General features: G+C 40.1%; 1 protein-coding gene across 1 annotated transcript in view; it reads right to left on the reverse strand.

Annotated features, from left to right (window-relative positions):
- Nucleotides 1–2,977: 2,977 nt before the first annotated feature.
- The window catches only part of SLC7A11 (solute carrier family 7 member 11), a 59,322-nt gene continuing 49,418 nt past the window's right edge, over nucleotides 2,978–12,881 (reverse strand). Inside the window, exons 10-12 of the mRNA XM_069855245.1 lie at nucleotides 12,304–12,453; nucleotides 10,424–10,601; nucleotides 2,978–3,691 (exon numbers count right to left, since the gene is read on the reverse strand). Coding sequence (XP_069711346.1) covers nucleotides 3,624–3,691; nucleotides 10,424–10,601; nucleotides 12,304–12,453 — 396 coding nt within the window. The 3' untranslated portion in view covers nucleotides 2,978–3,623. The remainder of the gene's footprint in view (nucleotides 3,692–10,423; nucleotides 10,602–12,303; nucleotides 12,454–12,881) is intronic.

Here is a 12,881-nt window from a genome sequence, read left to right on the forward strand (position 1 = left end):
GATTTTATCAGACTACAGGCACCTCGTTTAAAAAGTTAGATTCTCCCTCACACACTTTGATTCCTGTGTATAAAGGTGATTATGAGGTATAGAAGAAAAGCATCACGAAAGCCGTAGGTCCAGATAAGGAATATATTGCTGCTGTAGAGAAGGAAGAGGGAAGCCTCTGGTTCCCATTAGATAGACCCTCCAAAGCCAAGACAGCCTCCTGGGCTGGGAGAGGATGGCAGGAATAGTTCTGCAACACATAGTACCAGAGAAAACATCAGCCATGCTGTGCCCATGCAGAGCTGAAAGCAGGCTTCAAAAATCAAAACATGCACTGCTGATGAAATTGTGCCTTAGGCCACATAGTAGTCCAGATCAGGAGGCACAAAGATAGGTCAGCATCTTCAGAAGTTTCAGATGCTGAACTCTTTCTGAATGAGTTGTTGTACTAAACCTTTTCAGTATTTGCTACACACACTAAAGGTTCACGTCTCTTGCCTTTGGTGATAATTCTGCCTATACCCCAGAAGACCAACAAATTCAAAGAAGAAAAGTAGCAGCACACATCTAAACAAAAAGAAAGAAATGTTTTGATATAGTCCAGTTGATAAAAACATGCAAAAGGTAAGAAAAAAAAAGAAAGAAGAAAAATAATTAAGGATTACTAAAGTTCTCCACAGAAGTAGTCTCATAAGCCTGACCATCTCTGTTCTGTCAGATCTGTTATTTTGGAAGAGAAATGCTGTAACACTAAATGTTCCCCTCTTCCTTCCTTCTTTGCCCAAATTTATATGCTGAGCATGGCATCATATCATATCATATGGTCTGGCATATCCCTTTGGTCAGTTGGGGTCAGCTATCCTGGCTGTGTCTCCATTTCTGGTGCACCTCCAGTCTACTCCCTGGTGTGGTGGGGTAAGAAGCAGAAACAAAGCATCCCCGTGTTATCAACACACATTTCAACACAGATCCAAAACATAGACTCATACTAGCCACTATGAAGAAAATTAACTCTATACCAGCCAAAATCAGCACAATCCTTTATTCTAGAAGAATTTTCTTTATAATTCTGAATACAATGTGGGGTTTTTTTAAAGTCTTAAAGGATAACTCAGTGCTTTAAAGAATAAAGCAATCTGTTTTTCCTCCATTTGTGAGGATATAATTCACTTCCAGGTGTCAGAAAAGTCCTTAATATTGACACAGTGGAAACCTAGTTACAATATTTGTATTATGATTGTATGTGCTAAAGACACTAAACCTGAAATTAGAATCCCTGTGCATTTTTTTTAAAAAATAGGGCTTTATTTCACAAGTAATTTTTTTCTCCCTAAAATATACAACTTCAAAATCTATGAGTCCTAGCATTTCCCTTGCAACAAATTAACTCCTTGCATGAAATATAATTAGTAAAATGTGGTCATTGAATCAGGCTTCAAAAACCTTTCTAAACTTTAAAGTCCACAACAGGAAAATAAAGTGACATTCAGTTATATTTACATAACTCATTTATTTCTACAAGTTAACAGCCTACACTTAAACTTTCAAGTAATGTGGCACAATAGAAGTGAATAAATGGAATGAAACAGTTGACGCTGAAAACCTGGCATCCATATTATCAATGTGCAGGAGGTTTTGCTTTGGACTAGGTCTGGTAGGATCCCACGGACTCAGCATCCATTAGTGGAGGAGTGTGTTAGGTGTGCTCCTGGAGGTCACAAGGCAGTTTATTTTTGTCAGAGAGAAATGCAGTTTGTGTATACTGAAGATGCTCCACAATGACACGGATGAAACCCTGGTGAACTGAGACTGCAGGAAATGGCCTCAAAAGCAGCATTCTGAGCCAAATGTAAATACTAAACACATGCACTGTTGACATAAAAATCTCTCAAAACATTTGCCTAAGGAAGTTTCAAATAACACTTTGTTACTGTAAACAGAAAGCATTTAAAGAAATAATTGTTTGCAAAATGTTTTCTGTCTTAAATTACTGTTTTTCTACATAATCGGTTACTCCGATATCCCTACATCTAAAAAGTTCCACCATAGAAATACAAGAAAGAAAAACATGTAATAATTTTAAGACCTTTTACTGTACATCCTTAAAACAGTAGATGTTCTCAATATATACAACTCATATACAATACACAGTCTCCCTTTACTGTAGTGGTCTGGCTACTAGTTGTGCTTTTCTCCTAAGATAGGAAGTTTAATGTTACTTAGTTCCATAAAAGTTTTCATGAAACTTATGACTTGCTGATAGCAAACAGTTACAAAAATAGTGCATTCAATATTTAAGCATTATATTCTTAGAGTGATAACAAAACCTAATCTTAAGGTTGAGTAGTCTTCAATTAATGATATAAAACTGAATTTCTAAGCATTAAAAAATTTCTTTTTCTGCAGCTATTTTTTTTAAAAAAAGGAAAATTTCAGCTCATATTTGAGCCAAACCTCAGCTCAATCATCATTCTGAAGATGAATTTTATTTGATTTTATCAGCTTTGATGGCCTTTCTTGGGTTCTGTCAAAATAAAACCAAGAGGAAGACATTGGCTATGCATCTGTTGCTTGGTGTTTCAAAGCCCAGTTAATTGGAGTGTGTTTGAATGAAAAGCCCACAGATCAGGTGCATATTCTCCTCAAATCAGCAAATCTGTTTTAGCTCACCTTATATCGGATTCATAAGGTGTTGCCTTTTTTGCCACGTCTACACAGTATTCCCACCAGTGACTACTATTAATTTCTGCCCACCAACAGTGATATAAAACTTGAAAATCAAGTCTGCCTGACTGATAACTGTGGGTCCAAATGCTTCCAGATAGAAAATGTTCATACAGCAACAGAGGCTACATTCAAATGTTTTGATTCATTTGAAGGTAATGACTCAGTTGCTGTATTTCCCATACATAGGTACACAAAAAAACATTGGTAAAAACAGTTATAATTTTCAGACTGGTAGAAACTTTAACTTGTATGAAATTGTTGCCTCTAGGCTAAAATCCTTCTGTCACACTGGAAGAAATATTAATTCTTGGAAGATGTTGCTATCAGATACAATATAACTCTGGAACAAAGAAACCTTGAACTTGCCACCACAAAGCTGTGGAAATCACTATGCTCCTGCATCAGTCTGCTGGTTCTCCCAGTGAGCCAAAAGAAGTCAAATTAGGCTGCCAAACAGAGTGTCAGGAAGAACATTAGGAAGAGAAACTCAGCAGCTTTATCTCACCCTTTCTCTGGTGAGATCGGTGTTCTTCAGGGACAGCTAGCAGGATACAGTCGTAACAGTACACCTGATCATTATAATACTTACACATCACTTAAACCCATTTTCAGTGACAATGCAACCAAAATCCTAGCTACAGTCTGTAAAAATATGACACTGTAATAAAAGAATTAGTGAAGAAATGAGTTTCATCATAGCATAGTTCTTGCTTTCTACAGATAAAACAACTCCACTAACAAATATTTTTCAACATCATAAAACACAGTTCTGGTAACTGACTTGCTCGGTATCCCTCTCAGCTGTGACTTGTTCCTCCAGTTTTCAGAACATTAGGTAGGGGAAGAAATCTTCCAAACCTCTTCCTCAGGTTGAAACGAAACACCAAGCCAAAAGCTGTACACAAAGTTCATGAGTTCTGGTCTTCCTCCGATGGGACAACTTCCAAGAGGATTTGCAACGTTACAGTTATCCTATCTGCAAAGATAAAAGCACACACATGGGAAATTTTGGTGGGGGTGGAGAAGGCAGAAGCAGTCAGGAAAATGATCTTATGTGCTGTACATCCTACTTGCACATACAGTTCACAGCAGTCGTTTAGACCAGGTGCATATGCTATTAAATGTCTGATTCAATTTTATTTTCTTTCAAACTGTGTTCTTTGCCTCTAATTCAAGGCAATGCGTATACATTAATAATGGGAGAGTACGGAGGTATAAGCTTTTTCAGTAAAGGTCTGCATACATTTAAAGGCTGTCTTAATGCATGACTACTCTGCACAACTGCCTAGTTTTAAAAAAGTTGCAATGTAGAAATAAAAATCTAAAAGGGTTAAAACAAGTTAATAGTTAATTCAGCTGTGCCAAGATCAGAGTAAGCAAAAATAAACAAAACAAAAACGAAAACAAAAACAACCCAGCAAATAAACACCAAAAAACTAGAAACGATGATTGCAAATCTTCTAAGAATGTCACACATCCAATGCAACTTTACGCTGTCTTCACACTTTGTCACACTGAACATTTATTTCCTTCTGGTGATTTTGGCAGGGTTTTTTTTTAGGGTACTGACTCATAAAAGGTACAGTTAATTACGTATACAATAGTAAAAGAGCATTCTCTTGCCACTCCTTTCACTTGTCATTTTTTAGTAGTTCATTTTAAGCAAGCACAAGTCATTGTAAGAGAAAGTTCTGATTTTTCTTGTCTAACATGACGTGTCAGTATTTACGCCAGTGTAAAGCAAAGAGGGTAAAACTGAGCAACTCACAGGACAAATGAACCGAAACTCCTTTCCTGCACTCCTGTCTAAGGCAGACTGTACCATCTTTTGCTGTTCTCTCTGGAGGTCACCATCTCAGTGTAAGGCCAGGCTGCCCTCAGACTATAAACTGATGAGGTCAGAGAGACTGGCAGTCAACAGGCAGTGCATTTTCTGCTCACCTCCCTCCACTACCCATAGCGGGGACTTCAGAACGGGGCTGAACATGGCCAGGGTGAAGGGCAAGAGGAACGCAAGCAGCAGGAGCCCAGCAGGGGTTTCCTCCCCTGCCATTTCACCCATTCCAGGTTTGACACTGAGCAAGGAAGAAGAAAAACAGATTTTCTGTCAAGCTGAGCTACAGCACAACAGCTCTTGGAAAAGGGCACAGGGAAAGCCCAAGCACCTCCAGAACTGGCTGTGATTTTAATATCCTGTCTGACTAACCAGACAGAACAACCTGCAGCAAGACCTCGTCCTCGCTGTGGCAGCAGGCGGCTGCCACTTCTTCATTTCCATGGAGTAGTTTGGCTCTGTGCTGAGACGAAGCCATCTAGGAACAGACAGGTTTAGGGGGGGGGCTGGGAAACTTGCTTGGGTTTTTTTTTGTTGCAATATACTCAGGATAAAACAGTGTAAGGAGTATTTCCCACCTCCCCAAAATGGACATGGATCTGTTCGAGCAAGTCCAGAGATGATCACAGTGCTGGAGCACCTCCTCGATGAGGACAGGCTGAGAGAGCTGGGCTTGTTCAGCCTGCAGAAGAGAAGGCTCCGGAGAGACCTTATAGCATCCTTCCAGTACTTAAAGGGGGCTACAGGAAAGCTGGGGAGGGATCCTTTATCAGAGAATACAGTGACAGGACAAGGGGTGATGGTTTTAAGCTGAAAGTGGAGGTATTTAGATTAGATACGAGGAAGAATTTTTTTCATGTGAGGGTGGTGAGGCACTGGCATAGGTTGCCCAGGGAAGCTGTGGCTGCCCCATCCCTGGAGGTGTTCAAGGACAGGTTGGATGGGGCTTTGAGGCTTTGAGCAACCTGATCCAGTGGGAGGTGTCCCTGCCCGTGGCACGGGGGTTGGAGCTGGATGATCTTTAAGGTCCCTTCTAACCCAAAACATTCTATGATTCTATGAATCTATTTCCAGTCAGTGTCTCTACACTGTCTGTTTTGAGCAGTACTTGAGTTACTGTACTAGCTTCACATTTGCAACAAGGCAATTTATCATGATGGTAAAGATTACTCCCCACACGCTTTAAACCCTAATTTTCCCTTTCCAGAGAATTCACTGCAAATAGGTACCAGGGGACAACTTTTATAAAAACAAACAAACAAAACAGACCTGGTATATATCGGCACCACGTAAAGCTTCAGTCAGGGGAAAAAAACAAAAAAAAAAGCAGTATTTACTGCATATGTACAAGACAACACAAAATCTGTGAGAGCAAAATGCTGAGATGATTTCCTGCAGACCACAACATCATAAACTGGACAAAGAGAAGCAGACTGAGCATATAACACTATGTCCTGAGTTAGCAAGTGTCATCCACTGCTGTTTGTAAATAACCCTGAAAGAGACATTTTGTTATACAGGCAGATCTCTTTTCCAGCATTGGCTTGCAATATGAGAAAGGCAAGATTCAATTTTTAAGGTCCTTGCAATTCAACCCACTGTAAAGAAACAGATGTTTTAAATAGGAGTCTAAGGTTGGGGTCTCAACTGAGGAAGCCCAACTGGAAGCGTTCTGGTGCTGGCGCCACATGCTTTACGCACTGATCTGCTTTGTGGGATTTGCTAGACTTGACTTGTTTCATTTTCACATTAGGTTTACGAAAATCAAGAAAGCAGAGGTCAAATGAAGCCTGTACTAGCTGAAAATTGTTTGTCCCAGCACATCTGATACTACAGCAAAATTTCTTTGGAAAAGGAGAGTAAAAAAAAGAAATGTGATTCTCACTGTAAAATACCACCCAGCCCCTATTAACCCCTCACCCTTTGTTCAACACAGCAATTTGTTAAAGAGAGCATGCAGTATAAATGCCATTAAGGACAATCAAAATATACAGAACAAGGACATTCAACCTTGGAGAGGATTTCCTCGGTAATTCATTCCAGGGGTCTGCTACAGTAACCAGCCTGAAACCCCTTTCAAATACATACTCATCTTCAGGCTGGGTGTTTTATCCCACTATTCATTCTGGCTGTTCAATATCCTTTTCCTCTGATCTTTACAAAACCTATTCTGAATATCCAGTCTAGACTTACATGGGGTTGGTCTGTACCCATGCGGTTATGCATCGGTGCTGCCCTCTACTTAAATAGCACAAGTTCCATGTAGGGTTTCTGAGCAGCAGCCATCTCTCATCTCCAAAGCGTGTCTGAGGAGCTCAACGAGTCAAATTCCCTGACAAGGCCACTTCATAAATGGGTAAACAGAACCCCACACCACTCCATTCATTCGCTGAGCTGTGCAGATGAACAAAGCTGGTAACAGCTTTACTAGCACCATGTTCATACCAACAGGCTTTGACTCCCCTTGTGGTACTACATGAAATGCTTTGTTGAAGTCTAAGTAGACTGGATCTATCACATCCTCCTTTATCTAGAGAAATCAGTTATTGTCTCAGAGAAAGTTTCCCAGTTTATTTGACATAAATCTACCTCTTAAATGACAACGGCAGTTTTTCATGATGTCCATTTACCTTGTGTCTGGAATTACTCTTTCATGCTTATGTACACCTAATGCATATTGTTTCAAGGTTAGACTACCAAGCTTGCAGCTGCCAAATGACTTTTCTTTTCTATATCTCACAGAGGTACCTTAAGTGAATTTATCCTCATTCAATGCCTTTGAAAAACAATCTCAGGCTACACAATGGACCCTCCCTTAACACTCACAAAATAATGCCAATTTAATGACCCCACACAGAAGGTTTATCACTTCTTCTGAGAATAAAAAAATACTCTTTTTATTTGACGAATAAATCTCCACTCTGCTCCACCCCAAAACTGTCAGCATCATTTTTCTGCCATTACTGTTGTTATTTTGGGAATAATAATTACAAACCAAACAAGCTGTTTCACCCACTGTCTGGCATCTGCTTCTTTCCCCTCTGAGCCAGTACACTGTGTCCATCTATAGATAATACACAGGCACTCAGGCTTCTTTCTACGAGGAGAATTTTGTGCCATCTGAAAAGCTAGAAGACTCACCTTCATTGTCACAGTTGGCAGAAAAAGCTTCACATCTAGCCAGTCTACCTTAAAGGAAATATTTTGTCTCTCACCCTAGTAATGTGGTTCAACACTGGCATCCTGTGGCCAGAGACTCAAGTAACCGTATTCCAAAACCTCTGAGACTTCACAGAAAATGCTGAAATCTCCTGAGTTTGATAAGGAAAAATTTCCTAGTCCCTAAACATCAATGCTGAGAAATTATACACAGAAGAAAAAAAAACCCAACTATTTAATAGTATGTCCTTTTGCATACAACACTTCTCAGTTGCACTGGAGCTTTCTACCCATTCCCAGGACACTGCAAGTAATTTATAACCTTATTTATACAAACATAATAAGATCGGAGTACGCTAGCCTTAAACTAACATCTTTTTCTCTAAATATTTTATGCCCTATTATCTATGGATTTCCCAGCATGAACTGAGAGAGAAATTCATAGATCCAAAACAGACAAGATAAAACTATATATCCTTTATTTATATAGAGAAAATGCTTATAAAAAGTTGTATTATAATAAAATTCATATAAAAAAACCACACGGCGTTTGCGTGGCAAGGTTTTGGTAGCAAAGGGGGTGCAAGGGTGGCTCCTGTGAGAAGCTGCTAGGAGCTTCCCCCCTGTCCAGCACAGCCAATGCCAGCTGTCTCCAAGACAGACCCGCTGCTGGCCAAGGCCAAGCCCATCAATGATGCAGTATAGACTCTGTGAGAACATATTTAAGAAGGGGAAAAAAATCCTACACATTTTGCAGCCAAGGAGAGGAGTGTGAACATGTGAGAGAAACAACTCTGCAGATACCAAGGTCAGTGAAGAAGGAGGGAGAGGAAGCACTCCGGATGCTGGAGCAGAGATTCCCCTGCAGCTCATGGAGGTCCACAGTGGAGCAGATATCCACCTGCAGCCTGTGGAGGACCACACACCAGAGCGGGTGGATGCCCATAGAAGGCCGTGACCTCATGGGAAGCCCATGCTGAAGCAGGATCCAGGGCTTATGGCCCCGTGGAGGATTCCCACTGGAGCAGTCAGCTCCTGAAGGACTGCACACCACGGAAGGAACCCACGCTGAGTAGTTTGTGAGGAACTGCTGCCCATGGGAAGGACTCACATTGGAGAAGTGACTGTCTCCTGTGGGAAGGACACCACACAGGAGCCTCCTCTGAGGAGGAAGGAATGGCAGAGACAAATGTAATGAACTGACTGCAACCCCCATTCCCATCCTCTTGCACCACTCACAGGGAGGAGATATGGAATTCAGGAGTGAAACTGAGCCTGGGAAGGAGGGAAGGGTGGGGGGAAGGTGCTTTAAGATATGGAGTTTGTTTGTCATTAAAGTACTTTGATTTGATTGTTAATAAATTAAACTAATTTCCCCAAGTCAAGTCTGTTTTGCCCATGATGGTAAATAGTGAATGATAGGAATGGTTGGACTCGATGATCTGATGGGTCATTTCCAACCTGGTGATTCTATGATCTCTCCCTGGCCTTATCTCGACCCGCAAGCCTTTCATTACATTTTCTTGTTCCTGTCCAGTTGAGGAGAGGGAGTGACAGAGAGGTTTGGTCCAGCATCCAAATAGAGTAAATCCACCAAAAAAAACCCATTCTGTTATTATGAGCAGCTCATTTTACATCATCCCATCAGACTGATGCATGGAAGACAATATGCATTGTTGATACACCACTTATAACAATAAACTATTTTTAGTTGAAAACTTTCATGTGTTAAGTTTTTCTTTTGCAGTTGAAGATATTTTTTCAGTTTTGTTTAGTAAAATATCCATTATTCCTCAAATATTTTGCTTATATTCTTGTTTCATGTTTTGAAAATCACCCTCCTTTTGGAAACCCATCATGCTCATTAACAAAAAAAAAGAAGAATGGGGAGTTGTAATAAAATAATACTGGCTTCTTTCTAATTGAAATGCCCCAAATAACCCTTCTCCAACATACCAGACTTCTACAAATGTTTTTGAAAACTTTAAGAAATGGTATTAAAAATTATTCTCAGTGTATTGCAGGTGTGAAATATTACAGCCAAGTCACTCAGAAGTCATTTTTTATGAAGCGCAGAAACAATTTCCACAGAGGTGTGTCAGGTGCAGTATATATTTCGATAGGAATGGTTGGACTTGATGATCCAGTGGGTCTTTTCCAACCTAGTGATTCTATGATTCTATATTTTCCTATCCTTTTTTTGAGAGCCACTACTAAGGACAATATCTCCATACTAAACCTGACAAAGCCTGACCCCTTCCAGATACTCCACAGACGTGTGGTCTTAGCAGGGAGCACAGAGCCCATCCTGTCATCACAGCTGTGATGTCTGAGTTTCAAAACCAGGTCTTCTAGGAGCGAAATACTCTCTCTATTACTGTAGGCCAATGGACGGGGGAGGGAGAGATAGGTGATTTTAAAGAAATCAGATGTTTGTAGGGGAGAGAGGGGAGACCGGGCAGGGTGAGATGCATTTAGTCATTTCAAGTCAAATGCTAGCTGAAGAAAAGGCTTGCTGTAAACGTATCTCTTTAGTTAACGGACATTGATTGTAACTGGCAGAGCAATGCTATAAGCAAGTGCCAGAAAGAAACTTGCATTGTCATCCTCAGCTCAGAACAGCTGAGAGGATCGATTGAAAGTATTTTACAACACACGGTGCCCTGAAAAATTCCCGGAGTCAGCATGAAGGAGAGGAATCCCACTGGGACTTACCTACGAGCTTTCTGAACCACTTGGGCTTCTTGTCCCATACAATAAAGAGGTAGTAGGCAGGAACTCCAGTCAGGGTTATTGCAAATCCAATCCCTGTATTCACTGGATCAGAGTAAAGTGACAGTGCAACCATGAAGAGGCAGGTGAAGGAAAACAATGCTGGAATAAATAGAGGCACCTGAAACATAACCACACAAAGAACCATTACTTTACATTGACCTTGTTATTGAATGACTATCACATTTAATGTTCCATGAAATGCAAATTGGATAAAACCCAGCAGTACAGGATAGTTCTGGAGAAATACAGGTATCTAGAACATGCCCACTAAATATCAGTGACTGCAGAAACCAAGATATGCAGAGTGCTATGCAATAAGTACCACAGAAGTCTTTTAATTACACACTAAAACACTACAGTGCTTTTACATTCCTTAAAATGTAAGGGCTGTTAAGTAAGTTACATTGCAAAAATCCTTTCTCCAATCATCCAGTAGACAAGTAAGCAGCACTAACAGCAATAAAGATTTCCTCTTTGATAATTACCTATTAGAAAATCTTTTAAAACACATCCTGAATCTCAAGTCACCTTTTAAAACTATTAAGAAAATATTGATTTTTTTTTTCCTAACAAATCAAAATCTGGTAGGTAGAGAGTAAATTAAACATCAGTTTGACTAGTGATAAAGATATTGGGTAGCATTATGCAAATGATAGCTACTGAAAAAGCACTTTCTGATGGCATGACTGATAGCACTATCAGTGAAAGTACAAAAAAATAAGAATATCAAATTAATTTTCTCAGTTTTCAAGAACACCGCTACAATCATTATGTTAGCACCTCTCTCTGAAGGAAGCGCCTATAGGCATGGCTTGTGATACATTCAATGTAATGGTGAATCAGAGAATTCCTTGGAGATTATTCTCTTCCTTTCATGCCTTGAAGCATTACTGTTCCTCTTTTTTGTACTGCCGAAGCATTTTTTTTTTAATCAAAGCAAAATAGGTTGTGCTGTTGACCTTATTTACAGATATGCCTATGGGAATGCAACAGTGCACATTCCTAGTTCTTCACAAAACAGGCTTCTTGGTAATATATAAATAGGGATAGATTTCTCCTTTTTTATTCATGACATACGTTATCTTTTTGGATACACAATGGGCCAGCTTAATTTGTAAGATGTTACTAAGCAAAATAGTGGCACAACCAAGGCCAAAACAGCTACTGTTCAATGAGCCAGGCTGTTAGCATTCCCTTTCTGGGTTCACAGTAACAATATCTGCAAATGCATTGCAAGTCCCAAATACCATAATAATAGCACTACTAAATTATTAACACATCAAATTGTAATGGTCTGTGTTGGACAGGCAATGAAGTAAATGTTTAACATTAATGTTTCTGTCTGACATGAATTCTGGTGGCAAAATTATTCAGGTCTTTATCAAAGGAGTTATTAAACAGAAGACTGGCTGAAAATCAGGTTGGCACACGTCACCCCAATATTTGCAGTTTGGACCCTATGTGACTACGCAAGACTAGAGATATTTTAGTGCAGCTTGCACCACGCTGCCTCAATGTGACAGACAGGCAACACTGAGCAAACAAATACACTTTGCCATAGCAGCTTCAGTTGCTGCCCCACAAGCACCAGGATATAGGCAAGGATTATATTTTGGAAGGGACTGCCATTGGCGTAGCACTCGGGAGCTTGCAGGAAAACACTTGGAGATCCTTCAGTGCAAAAGGCTATTTTCTATTAAATCAGTTTTTCTTGAAAAGGAAGTTAGCTTTCTACATTAGAAAATGCTCCTTTACTGTCTGACTACACAATAAGAAGGGGAAAGAAGGATTCGTGTAAAACAGTAGAGAGCGGAGGTTACCTTGAAAGGACGAGGCATATCAGGACGTTTATATCTGAGATAAATCAACCCAGCAACTACTAGCCCAATAAAAAGCCACCTGGCAAAACTGAGGAAATTCAGTAGGCTGTAGAGATCTCCGTTGAATAACATTATCATTGTGAGAGGATGCTGCAAAAGAAATTGAGAGCATAAGAGGGATTTAGTGGATTGATGTCTATTATTCTACAGCAGTGATGTCAAATTTTTCCACAGATACAAGAAGCACAGCCTTTCACAGGCAAACCTGAGGGCCATGTACTTTTGTTCTGCCTTTCTCATGCCAATCAGGTGTGTGATCAATACCTAGCTGTCCTCCAAGGTCTCATTCAATCAATATATATCTGTCATGGGTGGCCACATGTGACCAACACATATCTGTCCCCTGTGACCCAGACAAATAGACAGGCACACAGCCCACTGTATCACCAAGATGCTTGAGCATCATGGGTACCATTCTCACAGGACCTTACAAATACTTTAGCCCACTGCAGTTTTAGTTGCTCATCATGGATGGGAATGACAAGAGGAGCTACACTTTAGTCACGTATGTTCGTATG

Source organism: Phaenicophaeus curvirostris, chromosome 4 (genome assembly GCF_032191515.1).
Source record: "Phaenicophaeus curvirostris isolate KB17595 chromosome 4, BPBGC_Pcur_1.0, whole genome shotgun sequence".
NCBI lineage: Eukaryota > Metazoa > Chordata > Aves > Cuculiformes > Cuculidae > Phaenicophaeus > Phaenicophaeus curvirostris.